The 27,687-nt window shown below is 37.3% G+C and overlaps 1 protein-coding gene across 1 annotated transcript in view; it reads left to right on the forward strand.

Annotated features, from left to right (window-relative positions):
- LOC122809199 (alpha-tectorin-like) overlaps positions 1–27,009 on the forward strand; it is a 1,556,410-nt gene extending 1,529,401 nt beyond the window's left edge. Inside the window, exons 23-24 of the mRNA XM_044080507.1 lie at positions 19,755–19,836; positions 26,743–27,009. Coding sequence (XP_043936442.1) covers positions 19,755–19,836; positions 26,743–26,831 — 171 coding nt within the window. The 3' untranslated portion in view covers positions 26,832–27,009. The remainder of the gene's footprint in view (positions 1–19,754; positions 19,837–26,742) is intronic.
- Positions 27,010–27,687: the final 678 nt, after the last annotated feature.

A 27,687-nucleotide genomic window follows, 5' to 3' on the forward strand; every position in this document is an offset into this window, starting at 1 on the left:
ACAAGAAAGATATGAGAAAGAATGCTTTAAGAATGAAAAAGAGGCAAAATACAAAAACCGAAATAACTAAAAATAAAACTAAAATTCATCTACTATTAATTAAAATAATAAAAAAGGAACTAAAGAACAAGAAACCACAAAAGCCTTAAAGGGAAAAAAAAGCAGATGGTGAAAGAAAATAAGCCATGATGATCTTCAGGAAAAGTGGGGGAAAAGGGTAAAAAGAAACCAAACATAAAAAGAATCTATTTGTAAAAAGACTATTCAACATTTGCAAACAAATAAATAATAAAATGAAATAATGAACAAGATGTACACTATGTCTACTTTTAAGAACCTAACTAGCTAGCAAGAAAAGAGAAAAAAATACAGTAAAATGAACTATGAAATAATAAAAAAAAAACACGTAAAGAAACCACTATGCATAATACAATGAACTATTAATTGTATATATTCTGCTATACAGTGATAATGTAAATAAAGCATGCTTTATAAGTAAATGTATCCTAAAACAGTACAAGGCAAAAAGCATAATACACAAATATACATATCCAACATATAAACACACAACACAAAACCAGCATAAAGAACAATATACACAACACTTGGACAGAGCTGTGCACATTCATAAAATAAATTGATATTTAAAAAAAAAAAAAAATCACAAAACATACTCATACAGAAAAACAACACAAAACAACAGAAATAACATACTGCAATAGTAAAGCTTACCTATCTACAACCATAAATCCACATGCATACTCACACACACACACACACACACACACACACACACACACACACACACACACACACGCAAGATCCAAAATAATAAATGAAAACAATACATTCAAACACATACACGTACACAGACCACCACCCCAAATATCATTATAAAATATACCTTACTTTTGTACATACCTGAATGTAAAGTAGCAAACACATATGCAAACATAACCAAATTAAAAAAATAAAACCTGAACAAATATATAAACTAATAAAATCCCTAACTGCACTTACTACAAACCTAGCAAAACTCTAGCTACCCCAAAAATAAAAATACATTAACATTCCAAATGTAAACGTGTACTACCATTTGAACTAATTCATTAAAACTCTATCACAAAGAGTAGTAGTAATTAAAATCACAAGCAATAAGAATACATTAAAATGCTCAGATAAAGAAATATATATATATATATATATATATATATATATATGGTTCCCATTCAGAAGCCTGAAACATCATCCTATATATATATATATATATATATATATATATATATATAAATGGCTTATAGTCACCAATTCTTTCTAGAAATTTAAGCCTCAAAAGATACCCCCAAAGCTTAGAAACAGTGAAGTCCAGGACATGCTGTCAAGTTAATTAGTAAAGCCCAACTCCAAACATGCAACCATCTAACCTAACTTGATACCCATTGATCCTACACAAAAATGATTAAAATAAAATATAAATCAATGTACAACAAGCTTTCAATAAATTAGAAATACCCTTTAAACATATTAAATGACTCCCCTCCCACTAACAGCAGCAAAGACACCCAAAGCAATCAAACAAGAAAAAATAAAAAAGAAACTTGATATTACCATACTTGTATACAAGTATTGTGGTCATAAATCTCCCTGTGCAAAAATATATTTAAATCCATTAAAAAATAGAAAAGAGCGTGGTATATAAAAAGCTCCACAAGAAATGAAAAATGTGTAAATAGAATATTTGTGGTTTCTTGGTATGATTATGAACTATCTTCTACACTCGGACATGAAAACTTTTGTGTGACCTGTGGCTTCACCACTCATCAGGAAACTCATTCCAAAACTCTATAGTACTTGCCATTTCAATGTTATATTCAAAATCCCCATATATGCCATATACAGATTTATATTCTGTAATAAATTAAATATCTGGAACTGTAGGTTTTGGGAACACATTTAATGAGAGTTGTATAGTCAGAAATGTAAAATGATTCATTTTATGTATTTACTTACTTATTTTATTTATTTATTTATTGCAAAAAGTCTTCCATTACCAGAAACATGGACAGTGAATGTCCTAAAAACAGACTTATATATAACAAGTACGAAATGGCATTTATCAGAATATTCCCTATTTTCCAAGATATGGCAATCAGTATTTATAAGTTCCAGAGCTATGGGGGGCTTGCCAAAAAAGTTATTTTAAGGAGAAGAGCAATGTGCAAGGTTACATTTTCTCCTGCATTTTGATTTTTTTTCTTGGCATGTCTGCACTCGGCATTGTGATGTCATGTGATGATTTTCTTTTCTGTTTAAATGAAGTTCTTAAGTTGATTTGTTATACTGATGAAGGATTTTATCCAAAACATTTATCATTAAAAGATTGATGTTGTGATTACACATGTTCGTATTTCTGTTGCATTTTCAACGTCTTATTACTTCATAGGTTGGTACTAGGCTGTTGGCACTAGGGCCTATACAAGCCTAGCCATAACAATTCCCTGGCTATTTCTTCCCACAATATTTACTTCCCTGGACCCCTGTCTAGCAGGGTGACGGATGTGATCCCGGGGTGGATTTCTTTTCTCCCATCCAGTCATCAAGGTTCCTTTTGAAGAGGGCCAAGGAGGCACTCTGCTTGACATGTATGGGCAGTCTATTCCAGAGTCTGGGGAGTCCTTGGGTCAGGAATCTATCCCTCCAGCATGTTTTGTTTATTGTGATGACAAGGTTTAGATCCCTGGAGTGTGTGGCTGTGAGGGATTGGGATTTCTTTAAGTGTAGCAATCCCTCCAGCATGTTTTGTTTATTGTGATGACAAGGTTTAGATCCCTGGAGTGTGTGGCTGTGAGGGATTGGGATTTCTTTAAGTGTAGCATGTCCAACAGCTCTGGGTTTGACATGGCCTTGTATGTTAAGCAGAGATCACCTCGGAGTAGACAATATGCGACAGAGTATAGCTGGAGGTTTTTACGGCGGTCAGCATAGGGCATCTGCTTTAGGCCTGTGATTCTTTTAGTGAGGTATTTCTGCAGCCTTTCCAGTTGTTCCATATATCTTGAGAGGTACATACCAAATGGGGCGTTGTATTCTATAATGGGTCTAATGAGGGATGAGTACGGTTGGACAATGACCTCCTTTTTTCTGGATGAAAAGCCCTTAGTGATGAGGTATGCCACATAGGATTTCCTGACTGTTGTGGCGATGTGGTTATTGAAGGGGAGACCACTGTCCACCTGTGTCCCTAAGTCTCTTATCACACTTTTGGTGTTTAGTGTACTGCCACCTATGTGGTAATTCACGTGTACATGTTTTTTCCTAAAGGGGATAAATATACATTTCTTGATATTGAGCTTGAGCCCATGGCTCTGGCACCAAGCATCTGTTTCTGTAAGGCCCTTTTGCAGAGCATCGACATCATTTGGGGATTCAATAATGGCTCCCAGTTTGCAATCATCTGCAAACTTTGTTAGCTAGAGTCCCTTAGTGTTGGCCTGAACTCCAGAGAAGTAGATGCCAAACAAGAGAAGTCCCAGGACTGAACCCTGAGGTACTCCGCTTGTCACTTGTCTGGAGCTGGATTTGGAGTCAGCTACTTTTACAATGTGGGTTCTGTCAGTAAGCCAGTTGGCAACCCTTCGAGTGACGTAGGGATTAATGCTCAGCTTAGTAAGGTTATCTATGATTCCAGAGTGGGAAATGGTGTCAAAGGCCTTGGCAAGGTCCAGATAGGCTGTGTGGACTGCCTTACCCTCATCCACGGCTCTGAAGACTGATTCAAAGAAGTCAATCAGATTCAGGAGACAAGATTGGCCCTTCATGAACTCAAACTTTACCACATTCTGCCGTTGTTTTGAGTATTTGCCTGAATCCTCATAGATGCACCAATGGATGCCATCTGGACTACCAATGACCTCAGCAGGCATGCTTGATCTAGGTCCCTGAAAGCCACATTGCTCTAAATGCACTCAATAGAGATCATCCTGCAGTCCTTGCAGTGGCTACTTGTCCTCATGCAGACTCCACAGCATAATTATCATCTATACCATGGTGTGTATAGAGGCTGGTTGTGCCTGTATTACTGACCTGCATATCCACTGATTGATGCCATATGTGGTACCCAGGTCAGGGAAATAACTGGAGTCATAGTGATGGCCACGAACACATCTCTTCCCTATGGTTGGTGTACATAAACTGGCAATAGTGTAGCTGATTGGTACCATCTGTGAAGGTGATGCCTAAGTAGCCTGAGTGTGGATTACATCGACAGGACATCTGGCTCTAAATACAGGTGATACTAGAGGTTTGGCTTGTCCTCCATCATCAGCTAGTATGAATAGGATGTGTGCCTCCACTGTTAGCACTACTAACAGTCCACTGTGCATTATGTTCACACTACAAAACACATATAGTAGAACAGAAGTCTCCAAAAACACCCTGTAATCACCAAACATTGAAATTTAATATGAAGCTTTCAGGTCTACACCCTTCATCAGCATACATCATAAGAATTATTCATCAACTTTAAATGGAGAAACATTTTAGTCACATGAACAAACCAGCCATACAAAAACATAGAACAATAAATGCATCAATTAATACATCTCATTAAAATAGTACTTATTTAAAAATACATATACATTTTAAAACCAATGCATATAAAAGTACATAAATTATAGAAACATTGAACAACATAATTTATATCATACATTCTCTCTCTGCCTTTTAACCAATACTGGTTTTAAACTCACTTTGCTATTTAATCCAGGTAATTTATCAGCCTGCAACCGTACTATCCATTCATATTCTTTTAGTTGCAGCAAATTATCCACATCACCCCCTCTCATTCCCATATTCAATACATCAACACATCTAAATTTAAAAGAATGTAAATTATGTACCATTATATGCCTATATAAACCATTAGTCTCAACTTTTCTTTTAATTTCTGATTATTCTATCTTTTAGTCTTCTAGTGGTTTTTCCTATATAGAATGTGTTGCATTGTATACAGGTGGCAAGATAAATCAACTTAGTCGTAGCGCAATCAGCACTACAGTATGGCTGTATGGCTGGTTTGTTCATGTGACTAAAATGTTTCTCCATTTAAAGTTGATGAATAATTCTTATGATGTATGCTGATGAAGGGTGTAGACCTGAAAGCTTCATATTAAATTTCAACGTTTGGTGATTACAGGGTGTTTTTGGAGCATTATGTTCACACTGCCATCACCATCAGCCACAGGTGACCTGATATCAGGCATTTTCTGTCCTGTTGTAAAATGTGTGAAAACATAAGACAAATCTGTGGCAGAGGTGGGTCTTATGACTCATTAACCCCAAAGCAAGGCACATAGACTGATGTGAGGTACTTATTTGAACAGCATATGAGCACATTCATGCCTAAGTTTTGCAGACTGTTAGAGTTCCAGTCCTCATGTGCCCAGAGAACAAATATGCATAAGTATTCTGCTGAATAACCCTTAATCACATGTGGATCAATGGACAACTTGAAATATACATGTCTTTGCAAACCTGGTACATCCCCTACAGACACTTAGGTAGTTAGAACCAGCCAGGTTTCTATATGCATGCTATCGACAAGAATGAGAGTTTGCTCACTTATTCGAGACAAGGTTACAGGGAACTTTTCCACTTCTGACACTTCTGTAATGGTGATCAACCTCATGCAATGGATTGCTCCTTGTGATGTCTTGTGCCTTGTCCTTGGCAGGCATTATCATATTAGTGGTCCCAAAAAGCACCTGAACTACTGTCCTGTACTTCTACCCACAACATTCATGCCCTGACCAATCCCTATATCCCCTGGTCCCAAAATATCTTGATGATGTCCTGACCACTCCCTATTCCCCTGGTCCCAAAATATCTTGATGATTTTTACCATTTTCAAGGATACACATGCCCAGTGAGTATAAGACCTGAGTAGCACCTCCGTATCCTGGGGGCTGAACTTATCCTACCATTGTCATTCTGTTGGGCCATACCAAGATGTGTTCATCTGTAGGGTACACTTGTCACTCAGTATATGTGGGTGTGCATAAGAGCACTTGGCTTACTATACATCTCATCATTGTTTCCCTCCCCTCCATTTAGTAGCTACATACCTGTCTGCTATTGTGGTGTGACCATTCCTGCCTTGTCAATACTGACACAGGAATGGATATGTTACCACTGCCCACTTTCTCACAGTACTGTGCTGATGGCCATTACTGCTATACACATACTGTGTCTATAACCTCCCTTTCTTCACATTGCCATGTTGTGACATACTGTAGATAAAGGAACTATTGATTTCCCCGTAGCTTGTCTTGCAGGTGGTGTGCATACGTCACAGTATGGAACCCAAATGACATTAACCTGTCATGCCCTTGTACTACTTTGCCTCACCTAATCTAGTGTTTTCTTCCAGTGCCTGTCACTGGCATGCAGGAAGAGTGCACAGTGCAGTACAGAGGTACACTGGCAATCATCTTTTTATTTCACCATGTTTGTATCACAGTACAATGTCTTCTACACTGAATTCCTATTATTAAATTGCTCATCCTAATGAAGTCACCTGCAATATGATGACTGAACTTTTTACTCAGCTACAGTGACCTTGTAGTGAGATTATTACGCTAATGTGGTAACTTAGAGTGATTGCTTCTGAATCACTGCCATAACACATTGTGCCATTGCACCCACACAATGCTATCACACTCATTAATGCCTATCTCTAGGCAAATAGTACGTGTGCACACTGTACTTCTTGTACAGACACCATGAAGCCAGTACAGCCACCACCCTGTACTACTGATACTTTTGGAAGTGCACCAATGCTGCCCAATAATGACGCTCGGAGGGAAACAAACATCACCATGATGTAAGCAACTTGGAGGACTGACTGGCAAACTCCAAGTCCCTTTTCAGGGAGTCAGAAGCTCTTCTTCTAAGTGTGGCCCTGAAGTGTCACCTTTGGTCAGCTTGCATCAAGTATGGTTGTTGGCTGCATTTGATGTGCACTGGCAAACTGGATTCCCACATTAAGAGCATGGAGCACCACCTGATGTAACTGCTAAATTTGTGCAAACAGTCTGCCTTGACCATCAGGTGAAAAGGGTAGACCCTGCTCGCAATGTCAGCCAAGGAGGAAACTTAACATATGGGTTGGGTCTCCTCTGGGCCAGTCAGACATGCTATCTGTATTCCAGCCCATCCCCATCATTGCATTCCCCTTACTTATGTGTCACTCTCAATACCCTGATAGTAGCCCAGTCCTCCCAGTCACCATCTGTCCTCTGTGTGTCTAAATCCCTCCACTGTTGTACCTACCTTTTGTGTCCATACCACACCGTCTGTGTGCTGGCACCTTACATTTCTTTGTCTACACTTACGACCTTCCTTACTCCCACTTATCTTCCCGTAGTTACTCAAAAATATGAAATGGAAACCTGTCCCAAAATACGCCTTTTCTCCCCAGCCTTTTTTCCTTAATATTGCCTGTCTACACATTCCTCCAATTACTTTTGCCAGTATTCTTCCTTTCTTATCTCCCTCTCTCCTACCCATTTATGTGGCAAACTGCAGTGATACATTGCTGTGCTGGCCCTCTATGGCCTGCTGACAATGCCTATGTTACAGCTATGAGGTGCTTCTTTACATGAGTGAATGCATATAGCATTTGGCATTCTACTTTGTTATTGTTCTTAAGAACAAGGCAGAGTGCCCAATGCTGTATGTATTGTTCTTGTTCACAATGTGTTCTTATTATGTTAGTTATGTGACTGTATTGTGGCCAGTTTTCTAGACTCCAGTAGAGTGACTGCCAGTGAAATGCCTTTACTAATATAATATGCAGCCCTTTTCCCAGAATAGCAGCACTATAATTGTCCTGCTCATTAGTAAGACACTACCGGTTGAATGACTACACTAACATGCAGCCCTTTTTTCAGAATCCCAGAACTATATAAACTACATAGGTAAGACACTAACAGTGAGACAACTACACTAATATAATATGTAGCCCTTTTCCCAGAATCTCCTCATTATAATCATGCTATTACATAGGTAAGCCACATCAGGGTACATTGCACTGCATCACTTTTTTCTAAATACCCCTATGTTTTTGCAGAAGAGAAAGTTGCCCCTAGCCCCCCCAACCCTGTTACTTAATTTAATAGTAATTGCATTCTTTTGTGAAATGGGCAAGTACTCTGATCCTCTGACCTTTCTTCACCCACAGTCTGGGCCACAGTGATAAACACAATACAAAATGATAGTTCAGAGTAGATAAGCAGGCAGCATACTTTTAGGAGGATATAGAGAATAAAATCATACCAATAGAAAATCCTGGCAGCAGTATTTAGAAGTCAGGACTGAACCTCATACCATGGTGCTGTGATGCAAACTGTCTAACCACTGAAACACAGAGCTGCCAATTATATTATATAATTATATCACTTTATAATATAATAATATATAGGTATATTTATTAACTCTGTTGTTGCACTACCACAAAAAGGGAACAATCAGTACTATTTGAAACAGATCATCACCCCTTCATCTATAATTCAGAGACTTCTAAGTAAATGAAAGTACCACATTCCAAACTGCAGTCAGAAAACAAAACCAACTACTTAAAAAAAAAATCACTTCATCCATAATTAAAAACTGAAAACACAGTTACAATGAAACACTTAGAGCTCACATAGTTTGAACTTACATCTTGTTGAAAGAAGCAGTCTGAGTTTCACAAGCATAGTTTGTCACTGTGCACATAGGTAGCCTTAGTGGATGATAAGAAATCTGCATGACTTTAGAAAGTTAGTTTAGTGTGTTATCACACGCAGATTATATTTCTGAATAGTGCATCATTCTACTGTATCACACATAACACAACAGAACCATGAGACACAACAGTGGACAGCAATAATTAGAGGCAACTGGCACGACTAGTAGGGATACATGTGATACAAAGTTATAAAGGAATAGGGACTATCATATCCTCCAATTCCCATAATAATAACATCTTTCCTGTAAGGTTATACGTCATGTAACACTCATGATATATAAATTACAAGGTGAATATAGATCGCACAGGATGCCAAAGTAAAAGTAATAACTATGTTTGTATGAATAGAAAATATTTATGCATACAGGCAAACATACAGGAAATAAACTATATCCTAGGTGGAATATAAACAGATATAAAAGGAGTCCTCTGGCCTGCATAATGTCCTGTAGGAATTAGTTGCTTTTAATATCTTCCCCGTAATCCATGAGGGCGTAGTACTAGACTGTATAGCCTAAAGTAAAAGATCAAGCTGCTATCTATGCAACACAAGAAGTGTTCCCATTGGGCCATATGTTTGGGAATATCTGACTACATGTGCCCCAGATGTGGAGGCATGCATGAGTGCATGTCTGAATCGTCTTCAGGCTCTATATGCCACAGATGGAAGCTGTTGAACATCATATGGTATATAGAATAATTCATTACAGTGTTTGCAAGGATGGTATGCCTCAGGTATAAGTCCTCAAAACCTGCCACCATATATCGTCAGTATATCCCCATGATGTCCATTAGTTACCAGTTAACCTGACACATCACTACCTCACATTTGTATAAACTCCCACATGTCTCAACATATATTAAAAGGAATTCCTACATATGATAAACTGCCACTGAACAGACTGGACAGGTTGCTGTAAACCCAAGTGAACAGATCCCTATACGTGGTCCAGCTGCTGGTAGTCCATCTGTAGTACTGGTTTTCTGAAACATGTAAGAATAAAGCAAAACATGTATAAGAGTGCCCCATTCCTTAACAATATGGCTATAATATATGCCATACTGATGCTAGCATATGCTAGCAAGAAACAATGGTGACAATGGCACACGCTGGTAAAACAGATCACTCATTCATTATACAGAAAGCAGAGTAGAGCCAGGTAATCCATCATGCAGTGTGGTACATGTAGTCTGCAATGGGCACAGACAGCAGCTGTCATTGGAGTGCAAGATGCCTAACATCAGAGTACCCTATATTGTAGCCATCAGAGTTACGATGGTTACTTGTCACTCGTGCAATTTACCTACTACTGTTTGACTCACATTTTGTAGAATTTGCTGAAAGCCTAATAATCCAACAAAAACACAAAAAAACATTAGGTAACCATTTGACATGTCAGGACCCGCCAGAGCATGTCTCGATATATGGAGACTGAATAGCTGAAAGATCGGACTTACATATATTAAGTCTGAGATGCCATTTCTCAGAATATTCCCTTTTCTATGAGGTATGGCAATGTTGGAATTTGTATATATACGTTCTATTTTTGAAAGAATGCTGCAAAGTGAAATGTTAATAAACTGAAATCACCCAAACCTATATAATTCAATATATATTGTGTGTGTGTGTGTGTGTGTGTGTGTGTGTGTGTGTGTGTGTGTGTGTGTGTGTGTGTATGTATTTGTATATGTGTACATGCATACAGACAATAAGCACATACACACACATGCACAGGCACATACATATGCATTCAGACAATATGTATCATGTCAGTGAGCAATAGACAAGGTGCTGTTCCAACTTCCAGTAAACCTCCAAGTTAGTGCAATGAGCATCAGCATTTGTGAGACAAAAGGGACACAGTACAATGAATACCTGTAGGGAAGATGCTTGTGGCCACAAATTAATATATTAACCCAGGGGAAGAGTAAATTCCAGTAATCATGCCTCATCAAGGACAATGACTATTCAATTCTTTGCTGCTCAGAGCTTTCCATTTTAGTAGCATTGATCCAGTGATCTAAGCATCCTAGATTAGTTGTCACCCAATTCCTGCCGGTACATCAATCCATGATGCACTCCTTGACAATGGAAAATTACCAGTCTACCTTGTGTGGGGTGAATGCAACCCACAAATAAATGAATCTTGGTCATTCCACACAAGCACCTTCCTGAATGATCTGCATGGCTCCATTTTTAACAATATGCTTCAATTAGCCCACACGTGCAGATGCCTGGGCATTGGGTGATGAAATGTCAGTTATCAATCCACTATGCCGACATCATGTCAGTCTACCCAGTAGTTTAACATAGGTTGTATATGTACTCTGCTAAACAGTCATGAACAGACAGTTAGTGCAGCAGTTACGGCAAGGAATTATTAACAAGAGGCTTCCTGTAGATTAAGGTTTGATTCCTGCAGCCTCCGTTTGCCTTTTATGTGACTTTTGAGTAAATCAGTAAACCAGACAGTGCTCTTGGGCAATTGTTTTGCTGGACTGCATGCTTAATAACTGCTATGGGTATGGCACACACTATGCACGACTCTGTACACTCCAGTGTGATGTGCCCTACAACACTGATACCTGAGTCTTCTAGATGGTGCACAAGCATTGTGATTCATGAAATAATTTGACACTGTTAATGCTCATTTTGTATGTATGAGAACCAGATTGCATTTGTCTCTCATTAACAAGTATGTATGCATCTACATTAGATACCACACTACCTGGTTAATTCACAAGAGCAACATATTCACTTATTCATTGTAGAGTATTCCACTATCTGCAACCACTTTTTCTGGTCTGACTGTTAAATACATTGCACAGCTAGATAACTTACGTAACATATTTTTCTGTGTTTTCCTTCAGTGGCTGCAGAAAAAAATGAAAATAAAATTCATGTTGCAAGAGACTGAGGTCCTGCACCTGCAATAACCTCAGTATCTTTCCAGCCTTTTATGTATGTATGTATGCATGTTTATGTTACCTTAACACATATCAGTAGGAAGGCATACATACATGCTAATGTATGTACTGCATTACAGGCCCTGCTAGTGGCACCTCCATCTTCCTTAAGCATTCCCAATGAATGGAGGGGCAAGCCATCAGGCATAAAGTTACTGTGCCCACATCTGCAGCAGGTGCTCAGATTGCTACACTGGAGCAGGTATGGAGGGCAACACCCTGCCATATATAGCAACACCACCCCTCTTTTTATATGGAGCAGGCTGTGGTAGCTCCCATGGAAGAATACCCTGCTGGGTAATATGTATCACCCACACCAGTTACCACTGCTCTGTATGTAGGAAGTACAACACTTACAGGTCACAGTAGGAGCATTTTGCTTGTACATTCAACTGAACACAGTCATTCTTCTTCTGTGTCCAGAGAGGATGGCATGTGGATGGGTGATGTCCCTGCACCACCATAATATATAGCCTTCCTGCCATAGTGACCCTATGGCAGCACTTGCCTCATAAAATGTTGCAGGCCAGGCCTGAGGTTCTGCAGCTGAAACATCTCTGCACCACCATGCACCGCTGCAGAAGCACAGACTGCAGGTGCATTCTTACTGACCTCCTTAGGGTACAGACAGACATGTCTGTGCAGCTGACATGCTGTGCCAGTGGCACATAGACAAGTTATATCATAAACAGCACAATACTAACCAGTGCTCTTGTGCAGTGGTACAGATGTCCACTGTTGTGCAGGTACAACAATGTCAGGCATGCAGTCTCCATAGGAAGACAGCTATCATATATCTTCAGCATACCTCTCTATCTGCAGACAGTGAAAACAGGTGCAAAGTCCTTGAAAAGTAGGTACATCCAACTTAAACTCTAGACATCTAATCAGCATGAAATTTATATCAAACAGAACATAACTCTTCCTGCTTCCAGTAGAAATATGACATACTACTCAGAAACACATTTAAAAAACAGAGTGACAAAAATGATTGGGAAATATGCACATTATCAAAGAGACATGAAAAATTTGTAGACATTACTGAACTGCACTGCAAAATTCTACCACACAAGGTCATTTGTTTTTGTTTCTGAAAAATGGGGATATAACATGTGACCTCTTTCACCAAATTATTGGTGCCAGCTAGTATGCAGGACATGTAGTCTGCTTTTATGTCTACTAGACAGCTTCAGAAATCATGTGTGCTGAGGAGGATACAGAAAATTGTATCGGCTGATAAATTAAGTCTGAAAGTAGGGTCATAGCTCCAAATACATACTTATCATGACAACAGGTAAATCAGGCCTGAAAACAGGAATGTTGCTCCAGATCAGGGAGTGTTGACAGGCTTGCATCTCAGGCTTCCTCTGAGTGTGTGTGTCCCTTGCATCAGCTGCATCCTCTTCACTATGTGCATGTATGCACATGCCCACTATGTGTACAGTTCTCTCGCCAGCTACAGAAATGTGTTCTTGTGCACATGCCTCAGAAAACCCAGTCTGCAGCTGTGTGTGCAGGTGCTTCCCAAGCAATGAAAGTTACCATGTCAGTTCTAATGTTTGGGTAGGGGACAGCAACTCGGGATGTGCAGTCTACCTCTGGTGGAGGTAAAACTAGTATTTCATGGGACGGTACTTAACATGGGAGGCCTTAAGGTCAAAGCCAAAGAGTTCCCATCGGTTCTGTTGCCTCCTGCACCATGTGCCTTTAGCTTGGGAAGTAAGAACAACAGGCTCTGATCCCTTGCAATATGGCCAATATTACTAAACGATACACTTTTACCAATCTACTACATTCTTTCTCCACCTGCATGAGCTATATTTGTTTGATTTTATTATATATATATATATATATATATATATATATATATATATATATATATATGTATATATATATATATATATATATATATATATATATATATATATATATATATATATATGTATATATATATATATATATATATATATATATATATATATATAAATAGATCCCTATCACTTCCCCGAAGTTTAAAAACTCCAAAAACCATATGGCCAAGACTATATCTCCAATGTTTTGAAACTCAGAGACAAAAATAAAAAACATGAACATAAAACAAAACAACTTACCTGTACGTTTTTGCACCTGCATCCTCCACGTGGGGGGCTGTGCTCCCCACAATTCCTGCTACTTATATATGCCATCTCTGAGATCACACTACAGTGAGGAAAATAGCAAATTCCAAGTTGCAATCCCAATACAAAGTGATCGGAGATTCAAAACTTCGGAGATATGATCTTGGCCATGTGGTCTTCAGAGTTTTGAAACTTTGGGGAAGTGATAGGGATCCATATATATATATATATATATATATATATATATATATATATATATATATATATATATATATATATATATATATATGCGGGTCTTATTCTTATGAAATGTACAATTTACCGAACGTGACTTTGCCGACTCTAGTTCTATGAAAACACACTTTTCCAAAACTGCACTATTGTGAATCACTCATAACTGAAACAGTTAACATACTACATTAACAATTAAACTCAAACAAAGACATATTCTAGTATTTTTGCTCGGGGGCAGGCTCCCCTGAATCCCCCACACCCTCTGCAACTTATATACACTAACTCCGAGATCACAATACAGTGACAACAAGACTAGATTTCCTGACCATTACTGTAGTGCAATCTCCATTTAAATTCTAGAGCATGAATAATTCCAACCTACTTGCACATCGGACATACAAAAAAACTGCTATGACTGATGGCAATGTACACAAATATACTCCACTTCTAAATCCTGAACATTAACTGTTTTGGTTATGTGTGATTCACAATAGTGCAGTTTCAGAAAAGTGTGCTTTCATAGAACTAGAGTTGGCAAACTCATGTTCAGTAAATTAATTGTACAGTCGATAAGAAGAAGTAGACCTATATATATATATATATATATATATATATATATATATATATATATATATATATATATATATATATATACATACATATATATAAATATATATGTTACTTTCAGGAGTTATCATTTTACATTTACTTCAAGACCTTAACAACAACTGAAGTGTTGCTAACGCAAGGTAAAAGGGGCCAAATGTCAGGAGTCATCTAGTAGTCTAATACCAGCATTCTGTTATGACATCAGTGCCCCATGTGTGGCATTTAGATGAAACTACTTAATTATATTTGTAGCCAACAGTTTGTTACACTGCTCTTGAGGACTTTCTTTTTGCTCCTAAACTTACATTAGGCAGCTGTACTGGCCACCACAACCCCTAGCTATTGCTCTGAACTACAGTATCCCATATCTGCTGTGCATGTTGTTGTCATGTATGCTGTACACTGTGAAATGGAGATGGGGTAGTGTGGCATAGTGGGGCTGGTTTCTTCTCAACTTCTTTATTGCTGTTTTCTTCTAGTCCACTCAACAGGTTCCAGTGCATTGTATTGGACAGGATGCAGGAGGCCATGCACATCCAATAGACTTTCACAGGAGTGTATATGAATGTGCTAATAGGGCTGTCCAGATAGTAGAAAACATCTTTAGGTGACCAAGGTCATGTTCTACAATGTTCAGTCTATAGCAGTGAGTATGGGTGTAGGTCATCTTTGCCGATGTGTGTAAGTAATATATGTGGTCAACAGCTAAGGTTCCTTTACATACTTGCCATTACCTAACAGGTATTCATGCAGCATCAACACAAATTCACATTCATGCTGCAGAACACTGGCATTCCAGGTATTGGTATCATGTGCCCCCTGGGTTGTGAGATGGCACATCCCTGTGGTCACATACCACCGGGCAGTAAACTGACTAGTATGCATGCTTATTGATGGATGCAGGTACATCATATGTAGCTACTTTCCATAGAGTTATATGTATGCCATCAACTGCACCAAGAATACTTGTTAAGCAGCATACTGAGTGGAAACCTTGAATAGTGAATATACTTTTATTACTGTCTCATGGACTCTAATGTAATGTGTCTCATGTACCTACAAGCAAAACAATAAATGCTACAGGATGTGTCTGACAGATATCTGAAATATGCCTGTTCTGTCTCCTGTGTGTCAGTGGAAAGTGCAGCTAGCCAAGATGTTCACATCAATTTTGACCTTGATACTTTCCTAATCCTTCAACCTGCCTCTTACATTGACTGGCGTGGTTGACATAGCTCACCCAAAGTCTGGCTGTGCATATGGAACCTGCCAGATGCTGCCAACTTGCCAGACTGGACCTGTAGCCTAGATGCACAAGTCTGTGTATGTGTGTGTGTGTGTGTGTGTGTGTGTGTGTGTGTGTGTGTGTGTGTGTACCTCTACTGCACTGCATATGTCTCAGCTCCATAGCACAAGAAATCTGGACAAAGCCAAAACTAGTGGGAGACAAAGGTCCAAAAATAGGGCCAGATTTTAAATATTACTTTTATAAAATTAGAAAACTGATAGAATACCATGTTTTGTGTTACCATGCACTTTCTGAAAGATATCAAGTCTGAAACTCAAATGTTTGTCATTATTTATTGATTTCAATTCCCAGTGATTTGCCTGAAAACCACAAATTTTATGAGGAACAAACCAAAAATATGAGGCAAAAATATAGACACTCTGCAAAAAATCTGGACAGTTAAGAGGTATGCTGCACAGAGATAATCAGTGGCAACAATACGTTTTATTATATCCAGCAGATTACCCACTTCTGGCAATGCCATTTGTGATAATGCCTGCTTTTTTGTATCATAAATGTGTATCCATGCTCCTTCTCTCTGTCACTGTCTGCCATTTCTGTGCTTCATAAAGCATGTGATTTCAGAGTACCATGGTCCTAGGTGCATTTGCATACTGTTTTCCTGTTTTTTCTGTTAACTGCACAACAGAATTGTGCAGTCTGTAGCTGACTTTATTAATGGTTTGCTGCATCTGAAGTCAAAATTCTGTGCACATGATCGGAATCCACTGCACATAATGTATATGAATAGAGCCCATTATATAAACTTATTCCTTCAACAAAATGAGAACTCAACAAAAAGAATTCAAGTAAAAGGAACGTATTGATTTCCTAAATGACAAACTATGTTATTATGGTGATCCCAATATAACATGTCTGTGGATCATACCTCTCAACCTCTTAGTGTGAGAAATCTGGATAAAGCCTAAAATAATGGGGAGACAAAGGCCCCAAAAATAGGGACAGATTTTGAATATTGCTCTTATAAACTCAGAAAGTTGCTATAGTATCAGAATTTGTGTTAGCATGCATTTTCTGATGGGTAGAAAGCCTGAAAGTCAAATTTATGTCATTATTCAGTGACTTCCATCTTCACTGATTTGCCAAAAACCCCACAAATTATATGTAGAACAGATCAAACATATGAGGCAAAAATATGGACATTCTGCCAAAATATAGACAGTTGAGAGGTATGCTGTGGATAGCACTGCAGATATCAAAGCAGGTTGAAGCTCACAGCTTTTTAAATAAGTCTATCATCTCTGTAATGTAGTAGGTGCTAATAGAGTAATTATGTTCGAGTTCCCTAATTTGTTTGATGCATTATCGTTCCAGATGTGTATCACTTACGTGCCACACATAATGTGAGGTATATTCCATATGTACTGCAATTCAATAGGTCAGCATCTGGCATGTGTGAAAAAGTAGTTCTTTGGCTTAATATTAAAACAGATATGATTGTTCAGTACATTCAGTTTACCTTAAGTCATGTAACATCAATGTAAGTTGTTTATTTCTAAAGTTCCCAGGCTCATAGGTAATTATTAAGTATTCAGTCCAGGAGTCCATTAAGGAGAATAACCTAAATTCCCAATTGCCCCAACCCACCGTCTGCTTAAATGACTTACTCAATGTCACACAGTAGGTAAAAGAAGATGGAAAGATTCAAACCCTATACCTTTAGCACGGGAAGCAACTCATTAACAATTCATATCTTTATTCCTTCATGCCAGCTGCCAGATTCATCATACTGCTCTTCCTCTGACCTGAGATTTGGATGAAAAGGGTCCTAAGATGCTAACAAATAAACATTATTCCAAAGGTGGAGTTGTTTACATTCCAGAAATATTGATATACTGGGTATGGTGCTTTGTTATCTGTTGATGATTTTAACATGGTGTTACGTTTTACAAAGCATTGCTGCTATGTTTAACTTTAGACCTGTCTGCTATCAAGATGCATTGCTACAGTAAACATACCTCTCAGCTGTCCAGATTTTTGCAGAATATCCAGATTTTTGGCTCATATATTTGGTCTTCTCTTCCAAAAATTGGTGGTTTTCTGGCAAATCACTGGGAAGATTTAAGGATTGAAGTCACTAAATAGTGACATACATTTAAGTTTCAGAACTCAAATCCTTCAGAAAATGTATGTTAAAATAAACCTTGTTAGTCTAGCAACTTTCTAAATTTATAAGAATAATCTTTAAAAATGTCCCTATTTTTGGGCCTTTGTGCCCCCATTTTGTCAGGTTTCCACCAAATTTATTGCACTAAGAGGTTTAGAGGTATGAGTTAGTGATCACTATAGTAGAAATAAGACAAATATGTTTGAAAATTAAGAAATAAAGCTGACACAATAACTGCATGTTTTTGGAAGACAACTATCAACCTTGCAAGTGAAGGATAGTGAAAGGGCATTAAATCAGGCTTTTGATGTCATTAGTAGCATGAAGAATGCACCCTTGGCAGGTAGAATGGAAAGGTGTTGTGATACAGCTTGCATAATGGTTCCTAGTAGTTTTGTGAGAAGCACTTCGTACCTTTGGAGGATGTCCACATTCAATGTCATCTCTAGAACCTCTTATCAGAATCACTTAGGAGATCACAGTTAAGAATGACTCAAATAGTAGATCTGAGACAGGTGGACACTTGTTACTCAGCTGCAATTAAAAGCTAGCTTAACATTTTAGTAGGGGGGCTAGTCACCTGGAGATGAGGATATTGGCTCCAGGCAATTGTCACTGTTGATATGACAACCTGATCCCATGTGCAAAAATGGGAAAAGGGGTTGTGGATGGCTGGATGGCTGGCTGGATGGATGGATAATTTTAGGTAATGTTCTGCTTTCCTATAATATCCGTTTGGTCTCTTCCAAATGTGATAGATTTGCATAACAGATGATAAAAGGTTTGCCATAAGTATTTGCTAAAACATGTATGAATGTATAGTGCATGATTAAAAATGTAAATAAATACGGTAGCTGAAAGAGTTGTCAGTACATGTTATAACCACTATTTACAGTCCATGTACTTGATTAAATGTTATGTTGCTTAATTACATTTGGTAGTTGCACTATACAGTCTCAGCTTATAGCTATTTTGAGAATAGAAAAGTCCATGTATATCCGTTATGTTCGTATTTCTTGTTCTACTGTTGTTGAAAATGACTTTTTCTACTAAATGTTTCTCATGAGGTCTAGAAAAATCCTTCATCTTAACTACCAATTTTCATTGTGTCAGCATACATTTCTTAATTATACAGGATACTTAGTTAACATTAGCATCTAAAGAGGTTTTGGTAAAAAAAAGTTATCATCCTGTTTAAATACTGCTGTTTTCTGCATCCTAAGTAGAACTTCTGATATTCAGAATATCACCATGCTAGGTATTTTAATATTCAGTGCTTTCCTAGTGTCTCTTTAACAACTGCATATGGAAGAGACCTGTGCACGGTAGTAAATAATGGTCAGCATGTTATCAACCATAAAAAGAGGCCTTCTGTATTAGTATCCCAAGCATCATGACAAAGATTTCACTGGACTGTCGATCTATGGAGGTTCTGTGCTCCACTTTTCAAGTTTATTCTTAGAACATTTATTTCTCCTTCTGACTGGACACTCAGTTTTTGTTCTCAAGATCTTATGATATTAAGAGTGGAGTTGTTCTTATCCAGTTTGTTAAATAGTTGATTTTGTTTTAGTTAACAAAGCAGAAAAACATTATTCTTTTTTCTTTTTCTCTTCTTCAAAGAACTGTTTAGGTATACAACCAGCAAGTAGTGGAAGAGAAGAAGCAAAAAGCATACTTACTTATGGACCTATTTATAGCACAGGTATGAAATCAGAATACCATTAAATGTAAATTTTTCACAGGAGCTTCTATATCCATTTAAGGTTTCATTGTATTTTATCTATAGTCACATGATGTACTTATTTTCAATATTTCCGGTTGTTTTATTTATTTTTTTATGTTGCAATTGGTGCTGTTCATGAAATTGCTAAGTTCCGTTTCTGAGAAAAAATGATGAAGATCCATTTTTTTTTTTAATTTTTGGCTGCACAAGAGTTGGTTCTTAGAGCTTCATGGGAGCCTGGCATAAGTAATGTTCAAGTCCTATTACAAATATTGGTCATAGGCACATTATGCCGTGAAACTCTTCAACATGTTCTTATTGACATTGACTTAGTTTTCTTTCATACTAAAAGTTCCTAAGTTAAGAAAAAGTCAAAATGTCAAAATATCATATTAAAATATTATGGCAATATAAAACAAACAGCATTTTAGCACATTCATGATTTAAACTCAGTTGTTAATTTTTATATAACGGCCTGAGAGAATATAATTAATGTTTTAAAATATTAATAAACTTTGATGAATATTAATTAATATGACACAAAATGAAATGAAATCCATATTTTATTTGTGAATTAACACTGTATAATTTAAAACCTTTTATTCTTTACAGAGAAGATTTTGTTTTAACTTTATCCTCAGTTTGCTTCCCTGCCCTGTGCCATATTATTCATATGCTAACTCTAACCCTGCTCCTAACCTAGCACAACTTATTACCTTAACAGAATCAATTTCCCTAACATTACCACTATATGATACACTCTGCAGAGTGAACTGCTACCATTTAAAGTGTGTGCGTGTGTGTGTGTGTGTGTGTGTGTGTACATATAGTCTTTACAGTCTTTAAATTATGCACAACTGAACATTACATATAAAAAATTCTAGTCTTGGCATCTATTTCAAGAGATATTTCCAACAGTTCAACAAAATAGCTCTGCAAGACTAGCATAAGGAGAACATTCTTAATTCCTTTTAGCTTCAAATATATTTGAGTGTCCATCGTTCAGGAATACCATTTATTTTACCTTGTCACTCAGATTTCTTCTGCCTCCCTCTGTTCTCTTAGAGGTCAGGAAATCTTACTGTTAGCACAGTAATGTGCCTGGGGTATGTCTTCCTGCAGCTGATCCACATTACCTTACTGCCTTACTCTGGTCTCCGATGGTCTCTACGTTAAAGCCACAGTGCTTCCTAGACTTATCAGTTTCAACTGCCAGAGCTGTGCCACATAATCCCCTTCTAGAGTAGAAAAATCCATTCAAGTCCCAATGAATGAGCTCTATCCAAAATATAGCCCAACTATGTTAAGGTGGCTGCACCCCAGATTAAAGTGTAGAACTGGAAGGTCAGTGCTCATCAATACAGTTTACAGTTACTGTCTGAAAAGTGGGTGAAGAAGAGCATTGTTAACAGTGCATAAGGTCTCTTCCTAACAGATAGCATTTGGTAAGGGCCCATTTGATTGTCTGTTCCTCCCTCTCTTTTAAGTATAATCCTCATCATTACTAACCTTTCTGATGATGCGCCATGGGGGATGTACCTCCCCCTCTACCATCTGAGACACCACTTAACAAATGCCCACTTCAGAGGTATTTTGCTCAAGGAACTGCATGTAGAAATCAGAACCTATCATAATTTCCAAAGCTAGCATACCTAAGTTTCAAACATAGCACACTTTTGAGTTTCCTAAAGGCTTGCTCAGCCTAAAATGTCCTCATTTCAGTAACATGATATTAATTAGGTCAGTCAGGGAGCTATTGATGGTAACTAGTAATGTCATGGACAAGCTGGTGGTAATAGCTCACCAGGCCATAACTTTTTTAATAAGGTTGATGCAAGCAAATTCTGAAATGCCAGGTAGGCCGTGGTGTATTTGATATGGGGTTTCACAATCTTGTTAAACAGCTTCTGGAATGTTGCAGGTGTAGGTCCAGAGTTGACAGATATCAAGCATTGACTACAATTTCAATCATTTTTTCCACTCAACACATGAAATATAATTCATATTTAGATATGCTACCTAACATTCATTAATCACTGCAAAGTCTTGTAGACCTACCAGGCTTTAGGGCTTATGTAATGAGAAGATCCAATTCACTTTGGGATTTTTCTGTGCTACCAAGCTTAACCATTTTTTCCCTCTACCATGACTGCTTGCTGGGATTAGGATTGTGGTTTCTGTTATGGTTTCTAATTTACTTTTTCACCTGGCATGATTGATTTTTGTGTTGTTCTAGGTTACACTAGTTCTACCAGGCAACTCTGAGAATATATCATTATTCCAGGGTACAGTATACATTATTTTGTTTCCTGTTTTTGACACATTAATAATGTCTCCTGTATTTTGTAATCAGGGCATAATGTGAGGATCATAATTTCATCTGTAAACACACACACTACAGAAATTTCAGTTTCTCTCCAAGGTTTCAAAACATCTACGTGGTTTAACTATTATGATTTTCTTCTCCCTACTTGTCTTATTTATAAAGAATTTCATTTACTTTCTATACAATTTCAAAAGGTCCGTGCAACTGTGCAAGTTCTGATTTTCAGGGGTGAGTACTAACATAATTGCTTTATCTCTAACAGTTCTATGAGACAGACATTTCTGTTATTTATTCTCTTTTGAACTTCCTGGGCTCTCACCATATGTTCTCTTTTTCTAGGTATCATAGATTTTAATCTGTTCACAGGACTAAAAAATTATCCCTCAGACTTGGGAGTTTTCCTCTTTCACAGTTGATTTTGCTATATCTAGCATCCATGAAGATGTCTGCCACATAGCATTTCACATGGTATGACTCCACCTCAAACTGTACAGCCCTTTTAGCAAATATAATATATGGCAACGTATGTTGACTCTAGCCTCCTATAACTTCCAGTCGCATTATTGTTAAAGTTGTATTGAATCTCATAACTAGCCCATCTGTTTGAGGATAGTAGAGACATGTCCTTAGCTGTTTTACTTAAAAAAGAAAAGAGTAATATTATGTTTATAGTCATCGCACTGACTCTTACTAAGGTCACTGCCTGAGAAAATGTATTATCAAAATTACTAGAATATACTGATGTCCCGCACTCAATTTTACAAGTGGGCCCATAAATGTCTATTGCTCTGCATTCAAATGGACATGAGTATTTGCCCTGCATTCAAATGGACATGAGTATGGTTAAGAATATCAAAAGGGTTTGGTACTGTCCTTTGATATTTGATATACATTGCACAAAAGTCATGTGTGTCCTTCATAATACCAAGCCAACAACATCTATCTAAAGACCTAGGTTTTGTCTTGTATATTGCTAAATTACTATTCCATTGTAACTACGTGCTAACTTCATTACAGGTGTTCAAAAACTTTTACAGCCAGTAACTGGCTAAGTACCTGTTTTGTCCTTGGTCACCCTCAAGGCAGGTTGTTTCCTAGCTCAAAGTATGGGTATAAAATCAGGATATTTTATTCCTTTGCTTCCCCCTCTACTCCAGCTTTATTTTCTCTAGTTCTACTTAGTGGGTCACCTTCCTTCTTAAACATTTTACAATTCCATAGCTTTATTGGAAGGTTCGGTCAAGTCAGTATTATTTTTATCTGTAGCATGACAAGACGTAGAGACATGGCCTCTTTTTCAAATGCAGGAGCAGGCTTTTCACCTTCATCTCGTTCATAACCTATAAAATTCAACTGATAAAAATATTGTCTTCTAGCAGGAGAGTTTGATAGTTTCCATTTATTTATGCAGTTTTTCCTGGCTTTTTCCTCCCAATAGAGTTTTGCTACTCTTTCTGACAATTTCCCTGATTTTAGCAGCAAGGAGAAGTTTATGACTTTGTTTAGAGCCCCTTCCCTTGTCTTGCAGAAGTGGTCTGAAACTCAAATGACCACCGGTGCCTTATGAGGACTAACAAACTCATCTAAGTGCTACACTTCTCAAAAAGAAATGCAGGCAATGAAAATATAAAAGTAGTGTGGTCACTTATATCATCTATAATTATGCTGGTTTGAGGGTTGTTTAAGGGCTGAGGGCCATGAGTTTAAGACCACTGTTTTACAGTATGATATTGCCATCTCATCCTTAGTGTCTGCATCTACTTTTCTTAGTGCATTCTTAGCCATAGGCCCTTCCCTGTGAGTTTCAGCATTGCTCTCATTTATGCCTTTTAACAATTGTCTTTTAAGATTCACATTTGCTACTACCAGTCTCCACACTATCTTTCTTTAGTCATTTAACCATCAGTCTTTTAGTACAATTCATCTTATCTGTTAGCCTCCAAAACTGACTCCCTTCATTATTTTAATAGATAGCCTTTGGCAAAGCTCAGTCTGAGATCTGTCTAACAATTCTATGCATAGCCAGATTTTTAGCTCCTTTTATGTTTTCTAGCAGAAATGCCTTTTTCCTTTCTGGTAATATGTATTTCTGTCAGTATATCTGCGTGGAGATTTTCTTCCAACCTCCACAGCTCTGTAATTTGGAGATTTTTTTTTTAATTATCACATGATGCGTTAATTGAGGTACTACAGCTGTAAGATGTAACACTTTACATAGAAGAGTTTGTATTTCAACATACATAAGAGGATATTCTTTCTTTCTCTCCCCCACCTTGTACATGTATTACTTCATTTTAATGTTTAATAGCTGTTTATGCTTATAAACATATCGTGATTTAGCTAATGTAACCATGTTCTGTGAATCCTGTGATCCTTACATTTCCTTTCCTTTCCATTCTGTTTAAATAATATTACAGTGAAGGAAAATTGATTCTACAGTTCTAGTAATGAAAAGTTCACCAGTGTCATATCCCATAAGTTTACATTCAATACACATGATTTTGTTATACTTTGTTGGCTATTACTTACAGTCTTTGGAAATATAATATTTCTGTCACTAACTGTGCAGTACTTGGTTATATATCCTCTTCAAAAACACAAAACAAATAGCCCTGTTGTTAACAATGGTTTCTTGCTTGCAGATAAAGCAGAATATTTAGTTAAAGGCTTGTTATTAGCATATTGTGCATTCAGCTCTAACTTAGAATTTGCTCTTTCCATTAAACATATTCTATTACAGCAATTATGTATTTAGAAGACTTAATGTAACTCTGGTATTCCATTTTCTTAAGTTAATAATAAGCTCCAGTTTGAATTTATCTAGAGTAAGTAAATACTTCTAAAGTATATACCTATGAGGTTCTAGCCACAGTTTTAAACTATGCATTCATTTGGACACTTGTGAACTTAACATTCATACTAAACATCTAGCTATGAAGCTTAAGGGACTGTACTTCAGCTGAGGCTTTAAACCTCGTCAAAATCTTTTGGTTAAATTTAAAGTAGTTGTGGGCATAAGTAGCTGTTAAATCCATATTTGCTCCAGCAAATCCCTTTTTAAGTGGTACAGCAAAATTCATGCCAGTTCAAGATGGAGCCACTTCTCTCAAGCTATCTATATATTCAGGGTCATCAGGTAGGTCTCTACATCATCTTCCTTGCTTAGTTTCTTTAAAAAGTAACTGGTGCTGGGAAATCACAGAGAGGAGGGAGTTTGGTTCATGAGTAGGCAACCTGCTGCTGCCAGCTAAGCAGCTCTTGGCCATTGGCTACATTACTTTGTACTAGGGCCCAAAACAGCAAATTCAGCAGCTAAAGTTTATTGCACACAGAAATAGGCAACAGCTACAAGATAGCATTCCTTCACTGTCATGAGGGTTTTATCCAGAAAACATCACTATTAAACCCAGAGGTTTTAACTGTCCATCATAGTAACCCATTTCCTGCCAGAAGGATCATTTCAGTCAGTATAAATCCCCTTATGGGCATACTTATTTTAACAATTTCCCAAGTTTAACTTATCATATAAGCAATATCTCATGAAATGTTTTACAACAGTTGAGAGAGCCTGATTTTATAAGTAGGAGCAGTTTACTTTTGCAGACTGCATTTCATTGTAGGGTGAGAAAAAGTTCAGGTAGAATGCTGTTACTTAAACTACAATTCACAGTTTGTAAAAAAAAAAAAAAACTCTGCCCACATTTTCAGGTAATGTAGTAAGTTTCAGTCTTCAGAAGAAACAACCCTTAGCATTTCCTGAAATTGAAGAAGATTATTTAAAGATAAAATTATTCTAACAAATAAAATGAGGGACACACAAAACAAAATAAGTACTTCTCTATTGTATTTCCATAATCCAAACTAATAATTTGTTACAAAGCATCCATGTTTATGATTCCAACATGTACTTCAACAGTTCAGCAATACAGTTCTGTAATGCTTTACATACAGGACAAGATTCCTCACCTCATTTGGAGTCAGAGATATCATTCAAGTCAGTATCGTTCAGCTTACCATTTAACATGGCTTGTCCTTCCCTGAAGACTCTACCTTCCTCTCTTCAGAGGCCATTAAATCAAACTTTTAGTATGGTAATATGGCTGAAATACTTCTGTTTGCCTGCCTTAAAGGGACTGCGCTCCCTGACTCAGCTGTCTCAGCAGCCCCTACTATGCCACAATATATTGTGTGTGTGTGTGTGTGTGTGTGTGTGTGTGTGTGTGTGTGTGTGTGTGTGTGTGTGTGTGTGTGTGCGCTCGCACGCATATATCTGTAAATGTATACACATATGCATGTAAGGTGGGCTGCATGTATGTCTCTTGTCTGCATGGTGTGTAGAGTGACACAAGTTGATATACACTTCTCAAAGTAAATGGATTTGGAAGATCAACTTTCACAAATATGTCCTATTCCATATTATGTACAAAGTTGTATTGCAATTTCATGCATTCTGAGTGTAAACAGTTGAAAACAGTGATGCTTAGGTATATGTTCATTGCATTTCAAAATATAAAGAAATAAAGTGCTAATAATTCAAATATATTTTATTTCCTTAACAGCTTCTCCAGCAGGAATCCAGCATAACTCTGCATCTGTTTTTGCAACTGCCTTTTTGCTCACCATGTCTTCTTTTATCTTTTACAAATAGGATTAGTGTGGTAGCAAATATAAATTGGGTAATATTTGTGATTTAATTTCAATAAACAAAATACATTTAATTTCCATTAATGTAATGACAGTAATATGATTATTTGCTTATTTAATAATAGAGTTTGTAAATCAGTGCACCAAGTTTGTACTCAATTAGTTTCTTAATAAAAATGGTATAAGAATTCATGCTTTACTGTTTTCCTTTAAATGTAAATCATATGGACAGTTGCATTTGCAGTTTCAACAGTAATTGTAAATGTAAATAACATACTTTACAATCAAAGGTAAGTGATACCTTATGAATATTTTAGATGTATGTGGTTGTGGTCTGTCTCAGCACGGTCTTCACCAGCTCAGCTGCAGCTATCTGTAGCCAGCATTGACATCAAAGCTGCAGCATAATCTCTAAACATCAGATTCTGCCTTCTTATGCATACACCTTAACATTTTAACTACAATAGCCAGAGGCAAATGTAGAACAGGTAGATGTGCCATTCATGAAGTGAGATTTCAGTGAGTACTGTTTTATCAGACTTGAATTATTAAATAATGATTCTCTAAAATTTCTGCACTAAACAACTTGCACTATACCCAAAGATGCAGGGGCCAGAGAGTTTAAAATGACAAAGCCAGATAATACAGATATGCTGCTGATATGGCTACACAGTAAAACTGTTGAAATTATGAAAATGTTATTCTGTTAACACCGATACATACTAACAACACTGCTACACACTCTTAACACTGCATGAGTGATAACTCTGTTACAATGCTAGATTCTGGTGACATTGCTACAATGAGACCACTAATATACTGATAACACTGCTAATACTGCTACTGTAATATACTGCAGA

The sequence above is a fragment of the Protopterus annectens genome, chromosome 8.part0, assembly GCF_019279795.1.
Source record: "Protopterus annectens isolate FY-2018-M chromosome 8.part0, PAN1.0, whole genome shotgun sequence".
NCBI lineage: Eukaryota > Metazoa > Chordata > Ceratodontiformes > Protopteridae > Protopterus > Protopterus annectens.